Source organism: Mesoplodon densirostris, chromosome 3, assembly GCF_025265405.1.
Source record: "Mesoplodon densirostris isolate mMesDen1 chromosome 3, mMesDen1 primary haplotype, whole genome shotgun sequence".
NCBI classification, from domain to species: Eukaryota; Metazoa; Chordata; class Mammalia; order Artiodactyla; family Ziphiidae; genus Mesoplodon; species Mesoplodon densirostris.
In genome coordinates this window covers 9,627,474-9,649,705 of record NC_082663.1, presented here as the reverse complement: position 1 = coordinate 9,649,705, position 22,232 = coordinate 9,627,474, and the positions used below count along the sequence as shown (strand labels likewise).

The window sequence follows — 22,232 nt, the reverse complement described above, 5'->3', positions numbered from 1 at the left end:
TGCAAAAAAGGAAAAAAAGAAAAAAAATAACATAATCTAGACACTTCTAGCAAACTCAATCAAATTCATCTATTTCCCAGTCCCTCAAGGTTTAACACTTGGCCACATTTATGCTTGTCTGCCTTCATCTTCTCCTGCCCCCCTGTGGTTGCTGCTAAACTTGGGGGTCTTACAGGCATTCGTATCCCTGTGGGGGATGGAGATTGGGTATTCATTTCCGTCTGGAATCATTTCTCTCCTATGCTGCCTCTTGCCCAGGACAAGCCTCCTTGTCCTATTGGTTTCCCAGCTGGGACAGGGCAATTGGAGATTGGACCGTTTCTGGTCCAAGGTGCTCTCCTGGCCCACACCTGCCTTCCCCACTGTTGAGCTTCCTTGAGATGCAGACACAGTCCATGCCTGCCATTCTGATGCATCCCAACCTCCTGGCCAACTAACCCTTCTGCAGCCCTGGATCCTTAGCCTTTTTCCCTGGCTAACTTACACAGCCCACCCACTCAAGACCACAGAAACACTCAGGGGCTACCCCGTGCCACACTGGGGCCACAGGAACCCTCTTCTGCCCAGCAAGTCCTGTTGCCATTCCTACTGTGCGGCCCCCGCTCCGTGATGGTTCATGGCGGGACTTCCTGAGTCTTGTGCAACCAGCACTGAGGTCCAGGAAGGACAGCAGAGTTTCTGTTGACTTTCTGCTCTTCTATCTCCCAGGGGGTTTTATCACCAGCCTCTCACACACTGAGGAGGACCTATCCAGGGACACTTCAGGTGGCAGCCCCCAAAGATACTTTTACATCTCTCACTTCCTCCCCAACCTGGATCCTTTCTCTCCCCTGCTAGGAAACTCTGTGTGGGATCCGAGGAGGGGTCATAATATTTTCTGTCTATTCTCATTCCCTTTCAAGTCTATCTCATCTTTCACCGGCATCTGTGCTTTCTACCCTTAAACACTAACTGTCTGCTGCTTTGTTATCTGTCCCATCCTGACATCACCTCATTGGACCAAATCGTGATGGAGCCTCTCTCCAGGAAGAGCCATGGACAAGGAGGAGAAGAAACAGCATTTATTATTTCAAATTGTTGTCCCATCACATGCAAAGAGAAGACATCCTTTCCTGACACAAGGCCTTTCTCATTGTCGTTCCAATTATACGTGACTTCTTTTCTCAGATTTGCTAAATCCTGGCAGGTACTTCTCAAGAACAGATTGAAACATCCAGGAGCTCCATTGATAGTACTAGAAGGCTCTTTAACTCGGGAGTTTAGAGGAGTGCCAGATGGGTTATTGTAAGACTAAAATAATAACATGAGTTGTTATACCAAAGTGAACTGGTGAATTTGTAAGGGATCAGATCAACTGTGAGTGCAGATTGTCTAACTTATCCTGTGTTTCTGAGAAGCACATGAGAGTGGTGGTCAGTCACACCAACTCTGGGGCACTGCTCCCTGGGTTCAAGACCTGGCTGAGCATCTACAATGTGTGACCTTTCCTCATCTGTCTAATGCGAGTAACAGTAGTGCCCACCGCGTCGGGTTGAGATGAGGACTAAATGAGTTAGCACAGGTCTGAGTGTCAGGGGTGTCTTAGCTGAGATTATTTTGAGGGATCATAACTCTCTGGAGGTCCTCATTGGGAAAGCATCTCTCCAGGAACAATTTGGGTCCTGTTTCTGTGCTGTTTTCTCCTGGACCAGAGCTTCCTCCTTCCCCCTCCCCTCTTCTCCTCCTCCCCCCTCCCCTCTTCTCCTCCTCCCTCTCCCCTCTTCTCCTCCTCCCCCTCCCCTCTTCTCCTCCTCCCCGCTCCTCTCTTCTCCTCCTTCCCCCTCCCCTCTTCTCCTCCTCCCCTCTCCTCTCTTCTCCTCCTCCCCCTCCCCTCTTCTCCTCCTCCCTCTCCCCTCTTCTCCTCCTCCCCCCTCCCCTCTTCTCCTCCTCCCCCCTCCCCTCTTCTCCTCCTCCCCCCTCCCCTCTTCTCCTCCTCCCCCCTCCTCTCTTCTCCTCCTCCCCCTCCCCTCTTCTCCTCCTCCCCCTTCCCCTCTTCTCCTCCTCCCCCTCCTCTTCCTTCTCCTCCTTTTGAATCATCAAGGATCCTCTCTTCAGCTCATGGACCATTCTTCTCAAAGCCATCCTGGTTACCGTCTTTGTCCCTTCCCTTCTCACTGGTGGGCTCACTGTATGACACTCTCTTTCTGTTTGCAAAAAGTCAAGTTCTGTCCAAAGATTTCCACGTCAACCACAATGAGTTAAGGTACACTTATATCTCTTGTTCATCTACTTTCATGCCAGTTATACTTCTTTTGTTTCAGTTACAAAGCTCTTGGCAACTCATACACGTCGCTAACCCCAGGGGCTGCAGTGCTGTCCAAGGTAACTCACTTCTCTTTTGGAAAAACTCTGTATGAGCCTCGCACTTCTGTGTTGAGTGCACTTGGGAAATATTCCTCATCTCCCCAGTACTGTGTCATGTCTTTCTCTCTTTCCACCTCTGTGCTGTCTTTACTCCTTCTTGTTGGGTTACACATAGGTTCACATGTGGGTTATACATGACCTATTCCAAGACTGCTCAGCTGCTACTTAAAAAGCATCACTATCTGCACGTTAAGAAAACTTTGGAAACTTGCATAATCTTTTGAATGAAATGTAAATAATTCAATCTGAATTGTCATATACTGAGCTAATAATGGGGATTTTCCATACACACACAAACACACACACACAACTAAAAGTTTCAAAATAAAGGTTATTTTCTGTATATTGATAACATAAGATCAAATCCATTGTCTGATTTTCCCTTTTCACTTAGAACCTATAACTGTTGACCATTTTCTCATACCAAAAAGATGTATCTACAACTCATACACATTTTTGGCCATGCATAGCCATTTTTGGCGACTCTCAAATCAGTCTTCAGCAAAGCTGAAGGACTCTCATTATTTTCCAAACACCAAATCATCTTTCCATCCAACATGAAGGGATATAATAGCTAGACTTCTAAGGAAGAAAAAGTTAAGCTATAGCCCACCTTTCTTGGTTCATTTCATATATAGTCAGGTTCTCCCCTCTCAATGTTTGGAAGGCAGTTTCTGGGAGACCAAGCCCAGAGGTGTAGGCAAGAGAGAATGAGATAATGACAGAGAAGAGAGTATTGTCAGCGTCACAGAGCAGATAGAGGAAGAAGACTGGGGCCCAAGGGCACAGGTGACACCTGTGGGCAGGTTGTTTAAAATCTTTGTGTCTAGATTTTCTCATCTATAAAACAAGAACAGTAATGTCACTCTCCCAGGAGTTTGGGGGATTAGAAGAGATCACTAATGCACAAGCCAGCATCCGGGGTCTGGGAAGAGGTGGCTCTGGGAAAGAGGTCATCTTTGGGCCCATGCTTCAGCCTGCCCGAATTCCCAAAACATCCCATCTGGTCTCTCAAAAGGCCCAGAATATCTCCCCAGTGTTCAAATATATTGTTGATGTTTAGCTTACAATATGGAAATGTTGACCACCCCCCACCCTGATTTCTATTTTCTTCCATTAGTTTCTTTTCCATTAGCTTCTCCCCTTAGTCTTAAGGAAGAACTCAACAATGAATGGGCTGCAGAAGCCCAGATGTCTAGTCTTTTCTGGGCCCTGGAGACAAAAAGGTTCACAAGCAGGGGAGGAAGTAGATGAACATCATGTCTCAGCATATGTCCAATTGCAAATGACATTTCCTGTGGACATGACGGAGGTTTTGAACTGTCTTCATGAAACGCCTTCCCTTGGAAGGGATATCCCATCCTCACAGCCAAATTTCAATAAGCAGCTGCCCAACCTGAAGCTTTTTCCATGTCTAAGACTTTCTGACCATCCATTTCTTTGCTCCCTGAGGTTGGGACTATGAAATAGTTAATTGTAATCAAGAGATGCTCTAGTGAATTCCATGAGCGTCCCCACTCCCTCAGGCTTCATAGAGCTTGAGGCACAGAGTAGGGGCAGGAGAAAAGCACTCGGTCTGAGTTGATGGTGATAAGAAACTCTGTGAATGTGACTTCTCTAACATAGGACGGGATGAAGTTGTGTGTTTTTTTAATCTCGTATTTCATGCAGGGCTGGGCTGAGGATGTGGCAGGCATGGCATATGCCCTACGTTCACTGCCAGAGGGGGCTCCCTGCCTGCCACAGGTGAGAGCCAGCTCTGGGGTGCCTGCCCCAAAGGGGAAAGGGGGTGGAGGGGCCTGGCGGGGAGGCGTGGGAGCTTTGTCCACCTTTGGTTGTCCCCAGGAGGACTCTGCCACAGAATCCAGAACCTCATGTTATGAATTTAATTCTCTTAGATCATAACTGAAATTGCAACAGAGTAAACCCTTATATTGGTTGATTTTGATGGCGCATGCTTTTCTCTGGAACACTGTACAGGAGTATACAGTGGACATATGCAGATGTCTGGAAAACCTGAGCCTACCTGTATTCCGTTAAATGAATCTGAATACTTTATGGTTCTGATACTGCAAGTACATTTCTATAAAGAGCCTTAGGTGTGTTCCACTAAAGCCAATGACGGCCAACCCAAAACAGATTGTATGCTTACTTTATAAATTAGACATTGAATTATGGCCCTAGGTATAGTATGATATATTTCGATTTTTTTAAATTTTACAATTTTCACCCTCCATCTTCGATGTCATATTTACTTCTCCTCACCCCATTTTCTGACTTATTTCCTCCTAAATATTCAGCAAACAACTTAATTGACAGTACTTTCTGTGACTTATCTCTCTGCCCCACCTCGAAATCCAAGTCTCTTTTTAAAAAGTGACCTGTACTCTACCTTTTATCGTTTTCTACTCTTCCCAGGATTGTTTAAATTTATTCCTGTTAATGTCAATAGCCAGCCCTTCCTGTCCCAGACCTCCATATCTTAAAGTACCAAGTAGAGACACCACACAAATGGCTTCCTAACTCAGGGGCTGAGAAAGCTGGCACCAGCGAAATGAAGAGTGGTTAACTGATGGAAGCTGAAACCTTTATCCTATGTTGGAGACAAAAATAAAGTTAAAATGCTTAAATACATGTCCAACACCCTCAACCCATTCCACAGTGAGGTCTTGATCATCCAACCTTCTTGGCACCTGTAGATGGCAGTGTGAAAACCCACATGTGCTGTTTGCCTGTAGGGGTTCCACCCCAGCTGCTAATGTCTTTGCTTCCCCTCATTTGCAGTGGTCGGTATATATCCGAGCTGCTGTCCGGAAAGAGAAAGGCCTGCCCATCCTTGTGGAGCTGCTGCGGATAGACAATGACCGAGTGGTGTGCGCAGTGGCCACGGCACTCCGGAACATGGCCTTGGACGTCAGGAATAAGGAGCTCATTGGTAAGTTCCCTCCGATTCACAGTGTCTGCATTTGTTTTTAATTGAAGTACAGTGTACTTCTTGTGGTTGAATCCATGTGCAGGACGTATATGCATGTACAGAAACAGAGCATGTGTTAGAGGCCTTGCTTTTCCGGCTCTCCTTCTAGCGGAAATCAGTGCGCTCATTTATCTTTTAGAATTTAGAGGAAAATGCGATGTTTGTTGACATTTCTAATCTTTGCAAATTAAAAATGACCACAGTGCTCAGCACTGGATACCACCGTCCTGATCCTCTAAATCCTTGTCAGGCTGTTTGTTTGCTGTCCACGTTGTGAACTGGAATTCTAATGGGATACAGGCCACTTTTCTTCCTCTCTCTATGTTAAAATTTACTTTGGGTTAGATGATACTGGCTCTTTAATCCTATTTTTAAAGAATAATCTCCCTTTAGTTTGGTGTTCAAGAAATAGGGAGGCTCTTTTATTAATGAAGCATTAAAGAGGCATACATTGATCTATTTATTCAACAAATTTTTGTCCATGACCTACTTTGTTCCAGGCCTGGTCTAGGCCCAGAGATGATATCAAAGCAGCCAGGAAGCCTTGCCCTGGTGGAGTTTACATTCTGAAGAGGGGAGAAGTACAGCCAACAAAATACACACATGAATCCCACGGTGTGGTAGAAACTTTCTATGGGGGAAAATGGAGCTGGGTCAGGCACAATGTAATTGGTGAGGTTGCGATTTTTTTTCAGGGAAGTGAAATTTACATAATATAAAATTAACCACTTTAAAATGTACCATTTAGCATTTTGATGATGTCGTACAACCAGCACCTATGTCAAGGTCCAAAATATTTCCATCACCCTAAGGAAAGCCCTGTACCCATTAGGTAGTCATCCCCCAATTCCCCTTCCTCCCAGCTCCGGCAGCCACCAGTCTGCTTTCTGTGGATTTTCCTATTCTGGATATTTCCTATAAATGGAATCACACAAGACGTGAGCTTTTGTGTCTGGCTTCTTTCACTTAGTGTAAGGGGTTGTGATTTTAAATGAGAGGTCAAAGTCAAAATAGGAGATGTTGGGAAGGTAACATTTGAGCAGAAACTTGAGGGAGGTGAAACAGGGCCCTGTGGCTCTCTGGGGGTCAGAGCACCTAAGCTGAAGCAGCAGCCTCTGCAGACAGCCTCCCAGAAGGGGATCTGGAAGCAGGCGGTTGGGTTCAAGGCCTTTGCAGGGCCTGGTGTGCCTGGTGCAGAGTGAGTGGTCGGAGCCCAGGCTGGAGAGACCTTCTGGTTCCTCCCTCTGTAACTGGGAGGAGGCCCAACCAGGCCAAGATCGATTGATGCTTGGAGAATGATGAACCACAGGGACCTTCCCTGGGGAGAGGCACAGCCTCTGCACATACCATTGTCCTCCTGGGATCGAAGAGATGACTCTGGTGGGGTGGTTGATCAGTGCAGCAGGAAGCTTGCCCACAGGTAGCAGGAATCAGCGGAGGTCAGGCAGCAGGGAGCTGGACCACCCATCGTGGCAAATGTTCCGGTTATGCAGCTTCTGGGGGATTTGGGAAAAGCAGGTGAGAGCGGGCAAAGGGGGAAGATTCCATTCCTGGGGCAGTTGGAGTACCAGGCGTGGGTCCAAGTCTCATATACAAATTATGCATAGATACAACGGTCTACCTCCACTATCCAAATTCCTGAACGTGGCATACCAAGCCCTTCATGACCTGGGAACCAGCCACTTTTCTCCTGCCGTTTTGCAATACCCATCATATCCTCCAATAAATACCAAAGTATTTGCAGGTCTCCAAGCCATTTATTTATTCACAGGGACCAGATTTCAAATCTGTGTCTAATAAATGCAATTATTTGTTATGCTTGCAGTACATCATACGGCATGACATAAACTCACAATTTTATAATTACACTTAGTTTGAATTTAAGTTAAATGGTGGTGGTGGCTGTTACCTATTTAAACTACACTATTAGCCCTCTCCAGATTCACTTTCCTTTTCCTTGCATAGGTGTTTTAGACAGGACAGAGCTGGGCTCCTCTCTAAAATGCAGGGAAAATCAATAGCTAATCAGTCTACTGCTTGGGTACGAACTACTAGGTGTTGTGCATTTGGGTGTTTTATTTCTTTTGGTGGATTAAAATATAACAAAATAGGGAACTATTGATTGGTTTTCTAGCTTCAAGGCATCTCTTCTTTCGGAGAAGCCAGTTATCTAGAACTGCCTCTGAGGCAGGAACATTTGGAAGTCCATATTGCCCATGTTAAATTAAGCCTTTACTATCAAATGTCACCAGACAGGAAAGGGAACCAAATGTTTAAAAATAGGAGTGAAAATATCTCAGCCAGAAGCTTCATGGAGTCAATAACTTTTTCCTTGAGGAAGAAAAGCAGAATTGAACCAAAAACACTCTTCTATTCTATCTAGGAGAAAGGAAATGTGACCTTTGCTAACTCTTTTGCTTTAAATATTGTATCAAAGTAGTGGTTCTTTATAAGAAAATGCTCTACAGAACTTTATATATTGAAAAAAAAGCTGCAACGACTTTGAACCAAGAACAAAGACAAAATTAAACTTGGACTTTTCTATCAACTCTCAGTCAAAGCTTTGGTGACCTCGTATGGTTTCCTGGTGGTAAAGATCATTTATATTCTGAAAACTCCCAGATAGATATCTCTGGTATGAATCTCACATCTCTGTATCCAATAGTCTGTCCACCACCTGCACCATATATCTGACAGGCATCTCAAGTAAAACATCTCCAGACCTGAGTTCCTTGTCTTTTCCTCCAAAACCAATCCTTCTGCAGCCTTCCACATGGCAACCTGTCCCTGCAGTGGTCCAGGATAAGCACCTTGCTGTCCCCTTTGATTCTTTACTCTCATGTCAGTCCATCAACAACTCTGGTCTTCCTTCTGCATTTTCCCATAACCTGACCCTCCTCACCTTCATTGCCTTGTCCCCCCCAGATCCCATCCTCTCTCCCCTGTGTAATTATCATGGCCACTTTCCTGGTGGCGCAGTGGTTGAGAATTCCCTGCTTCTACGCTCACCCCTTACCATCTACTCTCAAAGGAGCAGCCAGAGTGGTCCTATCAAAACCTTACAGCATGTCTTTTCTCCACTTAAAACCTTCCATCAGCTCCTCATTTCTTTCAGTGTAAAGTTAAGTCTTTGCAAGGCAGACATGGCTCTATACAATCCAGTTCTCTGTTACCTCTCCAGCCTCACCTTCTTCCTCACTGGCATTAACCTTTCTGTGGCCACTGCTTCACTGCAGTTCCTTTATGACCTGAGCCAAAAGCCTGCCTCAGGGCCCTTGAACATGCAGTTTCCTCTGTCTGCACTCCTCTTCCTGCAGATGTCCATGTGGTCAATCCTCACCCCCTCAGGTCTTTACTCAAGTGTTACTTTCCCAATACAACCTTTTCTGGTGCCCATTCTTAAAATTGTATCCCCTGTCCTGCTTTACTGATCTTCACAGTACTAATCACCCTCTAATATATAACATATTATTTATTTATCTTGTTTCTTGTCCATCTCTCCACACTAGAAAGTAAACCCACTAAGAGCAGGAAGTTCCACCTTGTGTGTTTACTGATGTAGCTCGTGTACCTAGAACAATGCCTGACCCATACCAGGGATTCATCAATATTTGCTGAATGAATAACTGAATTTTTTCCTGTCTGGCCTTTATCTTATAATGAACTCCACATCAGCAAAACATTAAGTAAGCAAATGACATAAAACACTAACTGAAGAAAAGGATTTTATATTAATAAAGAAAATCATCCAAAAACCTACTAAAGTTTACTAGATGTATGCAGACACTCAGAATTTCAGAAGGAATCCAGTTGTTTTCAATCACTGGGGTCCAGTTTAAATTACATCTCTTCTTTAGATCATTCTTTTAATTGGGGGGTGGGGGGCAGCTACCACAACTCTGGTTAAGGAAAGGTTCATCTTCCTTGGACTCCATGATAAGGAAAAGTCCAAATAAGCTATTGAACAACAATCAGTCCACCCCATCAGCTCTAATAAAGTTCAGGTAGTAACACACATGGTCCCACTTGATCATGATGTATGACCCTTTTAATGTATTTTTGGATTTGGATTGCTAGTATTTTGTTGAAGATTTTTGCATCTATGTTCATCAGTGATATTGGCCTCTAATTTTCTTTCTTTGTGGTATCTTTGTCTGGTTTTGGTATCAGGGTGATGGTGGCCTCATAGAATGAGTTTGGGAGTATTCCTTCCTCTGCAATTTTTTGGAATAGTTTCAGAAGGATGGGTGATAGCTCATCTCTAAATGTTTGATAGAATTCACCTGTGAAACCATCTGGTCCTGGACTTTTGTTTGTTGGGAATTTTTTAATCACAGTTTCAATTTCAGTACTTGTGACGGTCTGTTCATATTTTCTATTTCTTCCTGGTTCATTCTTGGGAGATTGTACCTTTCTAAGAATTTGTCCATTTCTTCCAGACTGTCCATTTTATTGGTGTATAATTGCTTGTAGTAGTCTCTTATGATCCTTTGTATTTCTGTGGTGTCCATTTTAACTTCTCCTTTTTCATTTCTAACTTTATTGATTTGAGACCTCTCCCTTTTTTTCTTGATGAGTCTTGCTAAAGGTTTATCAATTTTGTTTATCTTTTCAAAGATCCAGGCTTTAGTTTCATTGATCGTTTCTATTGTTTTCTTGGTCTCTATGCCATTTATTTCTGCTCTGATCTTTATGATTTCTTTCCTTCACTAGTTTTGGGTTTTGTTTGTTCTTCTTTCTCTAGTTGCTTTAGGTGTAAGGTTAGGTTGTTTATTGTGATTTTTCTTGTTTCCTGAGGTAAGATTGTATTGCTATGAACTTCCCTCTTAGAACTGCTTTTGCTGCATCCCATAGGTTTTGGATCATTGTGCTTTTGTTTTCATTTATCTCAAGGTATTTTTTGATTTCCTCTTTGATTTGTTCAAAAAAAATTTTTTTAAGATAGTAGCACTAAAGTAGTGTCACATACTCTGCCTCTCCTTGTCTTTCCATTTGGGCTGTTTCCATGGTTCTGTGTATGTCTCTGCCATCAGGTGATAAGTAGGCTACAGGTAGATCTTTGTGTTCTTCCAAATGACGTGGTGCAGTGGTCCAGGTGAATGCACATCCATCCATTTCTTTGCAGCCTTCCAAAAATGTTAATTATCCTTCTTCATAAAGTGTTATTTCATCATTCAGAAAGAGTTTTTTTGTTTGTTAGTTTGTTTGAGGTACACGGGCCTCTCACTGTTGTGGCCTCTCCTGTTGTGGAGCACAGGCTCCGGACGCGCAGGCTCAGCTGCCATGGCTCACGGGTCCAGCCACTCCGCGGCATGTGGGATCTTCCCATACAGGGGCATGAACCCATGTCCCCTGCATCGGCAGGCGGACTCTCAACCACTGTGCCACCAGGGAAGCCCAAGAGTTTTTTTTTTTTTAATGGTAATAATTAGCTTCAGAGAAAAGAACAAACAACACTGTATTGCTCTAATAAGTTTACCAAAATGCCATCCATTTCAGCACATCGACAGTTCCTGATGAAGATGGCAGGTATTTCTTTTCTGGATTCCCTATCCTCTCTGCCAACAAGCAAACAAACAAAACTAACAAAATTAAAAACTTCAAACTCCTAGGAACACTGGACAGGAGAAGTACTGGGTGGTGTTACCAAATGGCCTCTTATCCCTAACCACTATTTTTGATGAATTATTCAGCCAGACTGGTTTTTGTACCATCATCCCCACTCACAAACTAGTACCCAAGCTGTATCCCTCCCTGGCATGGTCTTTCATCTCTGTGCATTTACTCACCCCCCAGCCATCACTCAGAGCCCAGCTCTGGGTGGCCTTCCTGATGAACACTGCTCCTTGAACACAGGAAGGGGGTGGGTAATACCTACTTGATAAAAAATCTTTTAATTTATGTTAGATTTCCATTATGTAATTTTATTTTTGTGTTGTCTTTTTTTGTATATACGCATTGCATTTCCCCCCAGTGAAATAAGAAGCAGGAATCAGGTTCCATATTTATTTGTATGCCCTACCATGCCTAGCCCTTTGCTATGCTCAGTGTATATTTGCTGAACTAATTCTCTGATGGGAGAATAACACAGGTTTTTTATTCTGAAGAACAGATCTAGAGGAGGTTTGGGGAATCCCACAAAGAGAAAAGGAGGGGTAGAGGGGAGGTCTGTTTCAGCCTCTTTCCACAGCATCCAAGGAAGAGAGGAAAGAAAGACAGCTCGGATGCTGCCTGAAATCCTGGACTCTAGTCAAACTCATTCTGCTGCCACTTTGGGAGAGGTTTGGGATTGGGCAGGAATTAGTAACACTTTCTGCATATGCCCAGATAGCTATCAGAGATTGGCAGAGCCACTGCACCCCTGCGGGTGGCATTGGCAGAGCTCACAGGGCACCCTCCCTTCACTTCCCTGGGTGGTGGCTACATGCCACATTTTCCAGCAGGCGAGCCAGGGCTGGGGTGCTGGAAGCATCCTCCTGGCTGCCTCACTCCCCTCCCCGGACTGAAGAGAAGGACCTTCCACTGCTTTGTGAACCTGGCCCTTCCTTCCCCATGTCCTCTAGCCATGTCCTTTAGCCATGTTCTCTCTGTCCTGCGTGACCCTTTCCCTGCACTCTGTTATCATCTGGAGGTCAGGTCACCACGTTTGGAATTGTAGAATGCTGCCTCCATACATTCATATGATATGACCCATTCTTCACATTGGGCTGAACTTCTTTTCACATTGTCAACTCTCTGAGCTTCTTCTATCCAGGCAGCACCCTCTCAACCCAACCCAGCCTCAAAGGGAGCACCAGACAGAATCTGGACACTCTGGCATCAGGGAGGGACATTTCTCAGGGGAGCCTGCTGGCTCCTAAGCACAGCTGTCCCGCAAAAGAGACGGAAGAAAAGGGAGCCCCAAATCCCCAGGAGCACCTAGCAGTGCATGTCTCACACTTTTCCACACTCATGAAATCATGAACAACAGAAGGGCAGTTTCTTGCCCGGGGGTTAATTATGATTTAAGCAACAAACCCGTTGCTACTCCTCTCAAGGTTTTCAGATCGTCTCTTTCATTCATTCTGGGGAGGAGGGGGCAGTGGGGCTGACACAAGGAACATTCCCTTCCCAGCCTCTTTTCTTGCCACAATCTATTTTAAATATTCAAATAAAAGATTTTAGCTGACCACTCTAATGATTCTTTATAGACAGTGGTTGCTTATATTTAAAGGATTACATAAAAACGTTCTGTATTTAAGTGAAAATAAAGACGGAATAAGGGAGAAGGTAATGCTGATGGAATGTGAACCACCCCTCCCCTGCCAGCCCCTGCCCCTGTACCAGATCTTTACTTGGTGAGAAATGTGTTTTCCTTTGCAGCACTGGAGGGGGAAAACAGGGGGAACCTTCATTGTATCCATACTGTCCTAAATGTGTGTAGCTTTGTAAACATTCTCTTTTGTTTAGTCATCTCACAGCTGAAATTTTGAGATGTGTACCCATGGAATTCTACACCTGGCAGCCCTGATCTTCATCCAGACTTTGAGGTCTATTTTACCCAGTTCTCGAATCATGAGAGCATGTTCTCTCGGGGAATAAACAGACACCTAAGCCTGTGTCTCAGTCTCCATGAAGCAGCATTCCAGATGTTACTCAGGAGATCATTTCTCAAACGTTTGTCTCACTTCTTCGGCCTAGGAATGAAATGACATGCTGGTCATCATCCTCTGAGTATTCAGAATATCACTGCACTCACAGTGTCTCCTAGGGCTCTTAAAATGTATGGCACTACCATCAGTTAAAATACACACATGTGTGTGTTTTACTACATTCTCATCTCATGCCAGTGGCTTCTGTATAGCAGAACCCGCTGGGATGTGGGCACCCCATTCTGGAGGGAAGACTTTTCACAGGCCACTCATCACACATGGGCACTTTCTTTATCTGTGTTCCTGACCCTGGGGAATCCCACCTGTGCCCAGGGAAAGACTTGAGGCTCTGGAAACCTCAGTGCAACCTGGGAGGCAAAGTAATATTTTTATTCCTGGGAATGTACAAGCTTTACTTTATTAAGTAGGTTTGAGGACATTTTTAGAGACATACCTTCTCTGCATTTCAAAACATGTTTCTTCAGACCCTGGCAGATGTTGTTTTAATTAAAACACATGTAATTTCAATTAGTATTTTTAAAAGAAGCCCGGTTTCCCAGACAAGGTGATTTTTCGGAGCATTCTTTGCTGACTAGCTTTAATAACTTGATTTCACGAGCCAAATTCTAGGCAGCCGGAGAGCTGTGTGCTTTGGCCAGAACTTGGCATCTTCAGATTAGGTGCCTGTGTTAGAGCTCTCATCTCCCAAAACCGAGAACCTAATCTCATGAATGCTGCTGTCCTTTCCAGCAAAGACATGGGTTCTTTGTTAATGAACTTCAGACACCTGTTGGGGAATTTTGGTGGCTGGGTCTGGCAGATAAGAATTCCTTGGAAGGGGAAGTTGTAAATAAATTGAAGGGCCAATAATGATTTTATTAAACAAAACTTCATGATTGGCCCCTTGGAAATACTCGATGTGGGGAAAAGGCAAAACTGACTGAGTCAACTAAAATTTCCAGTTGAGGCAGATTTCAGAACCTCCACTGTAAGAAAAGAGGGAGAAAAACACCTAACTTTATTTGGACCATTTCGGTATTTATTTTAATGCTTGGTCAAACAGTTTTAGAAGAAAAGATTTAGAGAAGAGAATGCATAAGAAATGAAATGGCTCTCCCAAATACCCCCATTCTTGAGAATCGAAAATAAAAAAGAGGATTTTAGCAGAATAATGTTTTTTTGTTTGTTTGTTTGTTTGTTTTTGCGGTACACGGGCCTGTCACTGTTGTGGCCTCTCCTGTTGCAGAACACAAGCTCCGGACGCGCAGGCTCAGCGGCCATGGCTCACAGGCCCAGCCGCTCCGCGGCATGTGGGATCTTCCCCCACCGGGGCACGAACCCGTGTCCCCTGCCTCGGCAGGCAGACTCTCAACCACTGCACCATCAGGGAAGCCCCAGAATAAAGTTTTTAAGTTATATTCCTTCTCTATGTTAACTGCTAGTTCTTCCCCTTGCCAAAAGGAGGGAAAATCATTTAATCATGTGGAAATAAATTGTTATTTTTACTTTCAATACTAAAAATAATGGATTAGAAAGTAGTTTAAAAGTTTTTAAATGAATACTTTTTTAGCCATTCTGCCTTATGTTTGATTGTATTTATTATGCTGGATCTTGAGGAATTGCAGAGCAGCCAAGGGTAGATGTAATTGGGGGTTCCGCTAAAAAAAAAAAAAAAGGGTGTATAGGCTGGTGCCATCAATTGAATGGTCCAGTGGATCTGACCTGGAGGACACATAAGGCACTAAGACGAAGAGAAGGCAGACACTGTAGAGAGGTGAGGCAGCCATCCCAGGACGAAGGACACAGCAAGCCCCAGAAGAGGCCGGGGACCCAGGAAGTGATGGAAGATTGGCAGGGCAGCTCCCCTAGCATCTGGGCAGCTGAGGCCAGGAGCTAGGATGCTGGTCTGTGAGATGACACAAAGCAGATTTTGCTCCTTGAGAAGAAGCAAGCTTCTTGAGATGCTTTGAGAAGAGAAAGCCCATCCGTTCATCCTGCCAGACTGAGGTCATAGAGGAGAAGAGAGGCAAAGAATCAGACAGCTCCCAACAGCTCCTTCTCAAAATGTCCCAAAAGTTCTTTCAAGACACTTAATTGAAATTTAGAGATTTGTTCTCTTATAACCAAGAAAGCTCATGAAAATGTACTGTCTCTGAGCAAACCTGTTTTTTTTTTTTCAAATTTAAAATGCAATTCCCTCTTCAGTTTTTTGTATGATAACATCTTTGAACAATGTCAGGTAAAATACTGGCTTTGGAGTGGAATGATAAAAGACAAGCGGCTTGTTTCCTAAAGCACGTAATATCCTTTGAATCCCAGATTTTATCATCCTTACTATTTAATGTAGGCAGTTGAACTCGAGAGAGTACAAACCAGAATGGTGCAGGCATATGGTAATGTACAACGTGTTGCTTTTCATTAGGAGCTACTAATATTCCAGCATCAACATTAGAGGGTATTCAATGTGCAAGGTAGATCAAAGGATAAGAAATTCCCATGGTCCTCACTTGCAGACTTGAACACTTTAATTTACTCATCAGAGAGGAATGTCATAGCTATGAAACGGAAAGTGATGTTAAACTTTTTAACTGAATATTAATTCCATGGACTAATACCGACTAGTGTTTGTGTGAGAGTCAGGTCCATTATAAGTGACCTTGTTACTCTTTTTCTTTTCTTTTTTTTTTGGGGGGGGGAGACGGGTACTTATCTATTTTTTTTAATTGAAGTACAGTTAATTTACAGTATTGTGTTAGTTTCAGGTGTACAGCAAAGTGATTCAGTTATATATATTTTTTCAGATGCTTTTCTATTATAGGTTATTATAAGATATTGAATATAGTTCCCTGTGCTATACAGTAGGACCTTGTTGTTTATCAATTTTATATATAGTAGTGTGTATGAATTAATCCCATACTACTGATTTATCCCTCCCCCACGTTCCCTTTTGGTAACCATAACTTTTTTTCTATGTCTGTGCGTCTGTTTCTGTTTTGGAAATAAATTTATTTCTATTATTTTTTATACTCCACATATGGTGATATCATATAATATTTGTCTTTCTCTGACTGACTTCACTTAGTATGATCATCTCTAGTTCCCTCCATGTTGCTGCAAATGGCGTTATTTCATTCTTTTTTATGGCCGAGTAATATTCCATTGTATATATGTACCACATCTTATTTATCCATTTATCTGTCTATGGACACTTAGGTTGCTTCCATGTCCTGACTATTGTAAATAGTGCCGTTATGAACATTGGGGTGCATGTGTCTTTTCGAATTAGAGTTTTCATCTTCTGGGTGGTATATGCCCACGAGGAGTGGGATTGCAGGGTCATGGTAGCTCTATTTTCAGTTTTCTGAGGACACTCCATACCATTTTCCATAATGGCTGCACCAGTTTACATTCCCACCAACAGTGTAGGAGGGCTCCCTTTCCTCTGCTCCCTCTCCAGCATTTATTATTTGTAGAGTTTTTGATAATAGCCATTTGGACTGGTGTGAGGGGATACCTCGTAGTTTTGGTTTGTATTTCTCTAATAATTAGTGATGTTGAGCATCTTTCCATGTTCCTGTTGGCCATCTGTATGTCTTCTTTGGAGAAATGTCTATTTAGCAACATTGTCACTCTTAAAAAGTGAGAATAGAGGGTGTGTGTGAGAGACAAGCCACAGGCCTTACTCACCAGCAAATAGTTATGGAGGGACCACTGGGGCTACTGCAGGAAACAAGGCCTCAACTTGCTTCCTTAGACCAGAGTTTCCCACACTGTGTACCATGAATGGGTCACAGATGTGCTGCAACTTTGATGCCCTCAGCCCTCAGGAAGGTCTGGGGAGCAAGTGCCTGGACCTGTGGCACCCATCAGGGCACAGCTCTGACCCCAGGACACAGTACAGGTATTAGCATTTTCTATGTGTGCCATACTGAGGAAAAATATAGAAGTTCTACCCAAGACAGGCCTCCCACCTCCACAGCCCAATACGAGACACCTGTGCTCTGTCAGTCCACCTGAAACTCAAAAGGTTGAACTTTCAGGTCATCCTCCCCTTTACTCCTCAGATACTAACCCAAACGCTAGTTTTTTATTTGACCCTATTTTTCCAGTGACAGAAATGGATAGACACTTTGGGTTTTTTTCCTTCTTTTCTTTATCCTTAGACAGTAAATCCATCAGGATATCTTGTTGACACTTCTTTGGGGAGTTTCTTGAATTCCTTACTCTTCATGTGTATTTCACCTTCCAATTTCAGCCTGCAGTATGGCAAGTCCAGGGCATGCCCATGGCATCCTACCTGGGTCACTTTGTCCCTCTCACCCTTTCTGAGCTCCCACCCCTAAATCACTACTGCCACCCTGACCTTCGTAAAATCTTCCAATAAAGTAATATTCAGTGTTTCCATGATATGCATGATACAAAGTGAACTCTGCCATCTGATTTTATTTTTCAGTAAAACAGTTTGTATTAAGGCCCCTGCCAGAGTCTCCATGCTTCCTAGTATGAGCATGTCTCTCTTCTGATCTTGCTCCAACCTCTGAGAAGCATTTGAAATATTCATACATCATTCCTAAGAGAGAACTTTCCTAGTTTTCTTCCTTCCTCTTTCTTTTCCTTTGGCTTTTTCTCCTCCACTCTGCTTCAGGGCTCTGTCCTGGGTCAATCGTCTGTGAAGCCCATCACATAAATTCATTATTTCTGACATTGTATTTTCCAGTACTAGAATTCCCATTTGGTTCTTTCTTATAGTTTCCATTTCTCTGCTGAATTTGTTCATTTTTTAATCATACATGTTGTCCATTTCTCCACTTGATATTTAACATTTATATCACAGATCAAATCCTTGTCTGCTTATTCTAGTATCTGAGTTATTTGTGGATTTGCCTGTATTGACTATCCTTTCTCTTCATTTTTGGCCACATTTTCCTGCTTTGTTACATGTCTTGTGATTTCTTGTTTATGCTAGACATTGTGTGTTAAAATATTAGAAATGACTGAAGTAGATAATACATACCTCCAACAAAACACCCCATTTCTTCTATCAGTCTGCTAAGGTGGAGGGCTGAGTTAATCAAACATGTATTTTAGCTGTATCTGGGCTTTAGTTAAATTCAGTTTTTACCACTGATTCAAATGTTTCAAGAGCGTGATCAGTATTTAACCTACAGTTGGGCTTAGAAGCTGAGCATATACAGATTCTGGAGATGTCTCTGTGCATCACAGCCCAGTCATTACTTTCTGAGTCAGAGGAGATGTTTAGATCCCTGCACTGCCTACATTTTTCAGACCTTAAATAATTTTACTCTCACTTTCTCTATCCAACCTCAATACTTACTTTTAAAAAAAAAATAAATTTATTTATTTATTTTTGGCTGTGTTGGGTCTTCATTGCTGCACACGGGCTTTCTCTAGTTGTGGCGAGCTGGGGCTACTCTTCATTGCAGTGTGCAGGCTTCTCCCTGTGGTGGCTTCTCTTGTTGCAGAGCATGGGCTCTAAGTGTGCAGGCTTCAATAGTTGTGGCGCATGGGCTCAGTAGTTGTGGCTCACGGGCTCTAGAGCACAGGCTCAGTAGTTGTGGAACATGGGCTTAATTACTCCACAGCACGTGGGATCTTCCCCGACCTGGGCTCGAACCCGTGTCCCCTGCATTGGCAGGTGGATTCTTAACCACTGTGCCACCAGGGAAGTCCCAACCTCAATACTTACTGTTCCTAAGTTCACAGCTGTCCTTCCAGTTGGGCTCTCTCCCCACTGTCCCTGCTCTTACCCTTCTCTTTCCACTTGAGCTATTCTATCCCCCACTCCCCACAGTTGCTCTTTCACCACCTCCTTTCTATCTACTCCTTACCCATCCTCCAAGACAAATTCTAGTTCCACCCCTTTTACAAAGCTTCCCTGAGAACTCTTTCTTTAATTTTGTGCTCTATTTGAACTCTTTCATGTCTATCAATGTATTTCCCCAAATTTAGCACATAAGGAGTATTGTGCACAAGACACATATGAGTGCATAATGCTAATGGATGCAGCAGTATCGTCTCCTCGGCCAAGCCAGTAGCTCTTTAGGAACAAGAAAAACATCTTTCTCTGTTTTCTTTTTTTATGCTTCTTTTGAAAGTCCTGGCAATGCCTAACATCGTATGAATGGGATGACAGCCACAGGGAGGTGTTGCATCGTTCTGCTAGAATATGAACTCCAGGGGAGCAGGGGGAGTAGCTTCCTTGTTTGCTGCTGGAACCCCCAGAACAGGACTGTTCAGCATCTGGCAGATAATGTTTAGGTTTTATTTGAATGCACAGTAGGTTGAAGTCATAATATTGTGGTTTCATCAACCAAATTACCATTGTTATATGTTGATTTTCCTAATTATTCAAAATTGGTTTGCAGTGATAACCTATAGCATAACATCATTGACAATTGAGACCTACATACCTACCCTCACCCTCCTTCCTCACCTTGAACACACCACCACCACTACATCCCTAAAAATAGAGCTCCAAGCCTTATTTTTATTATGTAAACAAAAGCATGAAAAACACTTTTTCAAACCATGATTCTTGATCTCAGTTGTATACTGGAATCACCAGAGCCCATCCCCAAAGACACTGAGTTATTAACACTTATTTTTAAGCTCCCTGGAGGTTGTAATATCTAGCCAAAGTTGAGAACTACTGCTTTAAATCTCTGTAAGACCCATCATAAATAAAAACAGCCTGCTAATCTCCTGGAAAACTGTCTTCTTCCAGTTTTGAAATGTTTTATAATGACTACAGTCTAAACCTGAAGTCATTATCCTGTGAGCATTTTTCTCTGAGACATTCTATTTCTTTGATTGCAACAGACACAGAAATTTTCTCCAGAAATTATTCTGATTCAAACTTTCTCTTTACATTATTGTATATAATGGATGATGGCTTTGAAATAGCTGATTTCAGTTAACATTGCCACTAAAGGTACTGATAGCTAGAGTCAAAACAAAGCATGAATTCTTGCAAATGTATTTATACATAGTAGGAATATCAAGTGGGCATCAGCTCCCTGTTGTAGAATAATCTTTCATAACACACACTTAGGTGAAGATGTCATGGGTCTCTTCAGTTTGGCAAAGGATTCTAACTTTACCTTTCCACTTAATTAAGCCCCTTATGGTTAAAGACGAATTGAATCAAGAGGATGATTGTAAAGAGCTTTTTGGAAACATCAAATTCAAGGGTAAGGCTGACAATAGAGTTCAGGGCTGAGAAGGCTACAGGGACTGTCTCAATTTTTCTGATGGAAGCAGGCTGTCCCCTTGGTGCCATCCTTCCCCACTCAGGGTGTCTGAGTTCCTCACCACTTGGGAAGCCTGCCAGTGCCCAAGGAAAAAATGCCCACGGGGTACCAATGAGCAAGCAAAGAAGGAGAAAAATAACCAGAAAATATACAAATTAATACTTTGAGTTATAACCCTGCCTCACAAGCATCGTTCCACAAAACGAGAGTATTAGCATTACCTTTCTGAGCACTGCTTTTCTTGAGTTAAAGCTACTTATCACTTCCCAAATATGCTCTTCTTTGCTGTGACCTTATACCTCTGCCTGAAGGATTTATTAAAATGTGTTTTCTTTGATGTGCAGAGGTAATGCTAGGCAGTGCGTGCTTTAAGTTGCTTTTGAATCTGGTATCTTTGGGGTTTGGTATGGGGGAGGCTGCATCAGCTACTGGAAGAAGCTAATGGCTTCCCTTGAGGATCAAACCTTTGACCTTGCTTCCTTGGCTGGATGCTAATCTGCCGAACTAAGGAAAGTCAGACAATGGGGAGATCCAAGGAATTATTCCATTCGCTTCACTGAACATCCCTCAGTTGACCTGATCCTGTATACCCTAGTGTTAAGTGTCACCTTCTTCTGTGACACCTCACTTACCCCTAGGAGCAATACTGGAATTGTATTCCATTCTCACCAGTTTTCACTACTGGCCCAGGCTGGGGGAGAAGAGCTAGTGGATAAAAAGATGTAGGGTAGGTGATGAATACTGACAAGGCTATTTGTTGAATGAAGGTAAAGGGTATTGTTTCTGAAACATCATTATAGAAGAAAATAGAGGATTGTTCAGTTACCTATTTTCCATTAGGCAAAGGACTAGAACTAGCTAAAAACATTTGAATTACAAAGTAGAACACCTCCCTTGATCAATATTTTAAATGGTAAGCAAGGGACTGTGCTACTCAGTTGGATAGTAATGATCTGTGAGCAACAGACAATGAATGCTGAGCATTCAGTAGTTAAGTACGGTTTGCCACAAAGCCCATCTTAAATGGGTAAGTAAGTGATCTCCTATGTGTAAACATGACTGCATCCACTGTAATTAGGTGCAAATGGGAAGGGACAGCCTGACTAAATCAGGCTTTGTCTTCTTCCCACATTAGCTTAAAGCAGCCCATATAGCCACCCTGCTTTTCATCTTCCCAGCTGGCTCCCTGGGTCACCCACCCCCAGCCAGCTGGGCTGGTGGGCTCTGGACAAGAATGGAGCAGAGGATTGGGGGGTTTGGGATGACAGTGATCCTTGGAGAGCAGTGCTGGGGAAGTGGAGGAAAACCAGAACTACAGACAAGAGACAACACGAGGGACAGTAACAACTACAGCCTAGCCCCCATGCTTCGTCTTCAAACACCCGCCCCTGTTCGGGGCCGCTGGAAGGAACCTGAGGGCCTGGCATAAGCTGGAGGCAGAATAAACAAACGGCAACTGCCTAGAACTAACTAGACAGACAAATCGGTGGGTCCAACTACTTGGGTGTCTTCTTTGGAAAAATGTCTATTCAGATCACTTTTAATCAGACTGAGCTTTTTTCTATGGATTTCTCTGAGTTCTTTATATATTTTAGATATTAACCCCTTATCAGATATATGATTTGCAAATATCCTTTTCCATTCCATAGGCTGCCTTTTCATTTCCTTGATGGTTTCTTTAGCTGCACAGAATCGCATTTTTAAATATAAACTGTTGCCAAAGATGTAGTTTCCTGTGTGGCATTTCAAAGATAAATCTGACACATCCCTCTTTTAAATATACCTGATCTGAATATCATAGTGGTTTAATATCCACCATTCTCCTTTTAAATAATAAGGAAGTTCTTCATTAGTGTTAGAAATTATATATAATTTCTGTTGCTTCTTGAGCATGTAACCATTCGACATTCCCCAAGAATTTTACTAAATGCTTAAAAGTCTCCTATTAAATAT

General features: G+C 43.1%; 1 protein-coding gene across 3 annotated transcripts in view; it reads left to right on the top strand.

Annotated features, from left to right (window-relative positions):
* CTNND2 (catenin delta 2) overlaps positions 1 to 22,232 on the top strand; it is a 968,406-nt gene that overhangs the window by 854,945 nt on the left and 91,229 nt on the right. For 2 of the 3 annotated variants that reach the window (XM_060091588.1, XM_060091590.1), the window contains one exon: positions 5,188 to 5,338. In XM_060091588.1, coding sequence (XP_059947571.1) covers positions 5,188 to 5,338 — 151 coding nt within the window. Of the gene's footprint in view, positions 1 to 4,074; positions 4,150 to 5,187; positions 5,339 to 22,232 lie in introns of all 3 variants that reach the window. The other variant, XM_060091589.1, reaches the window with a different exon arrangement.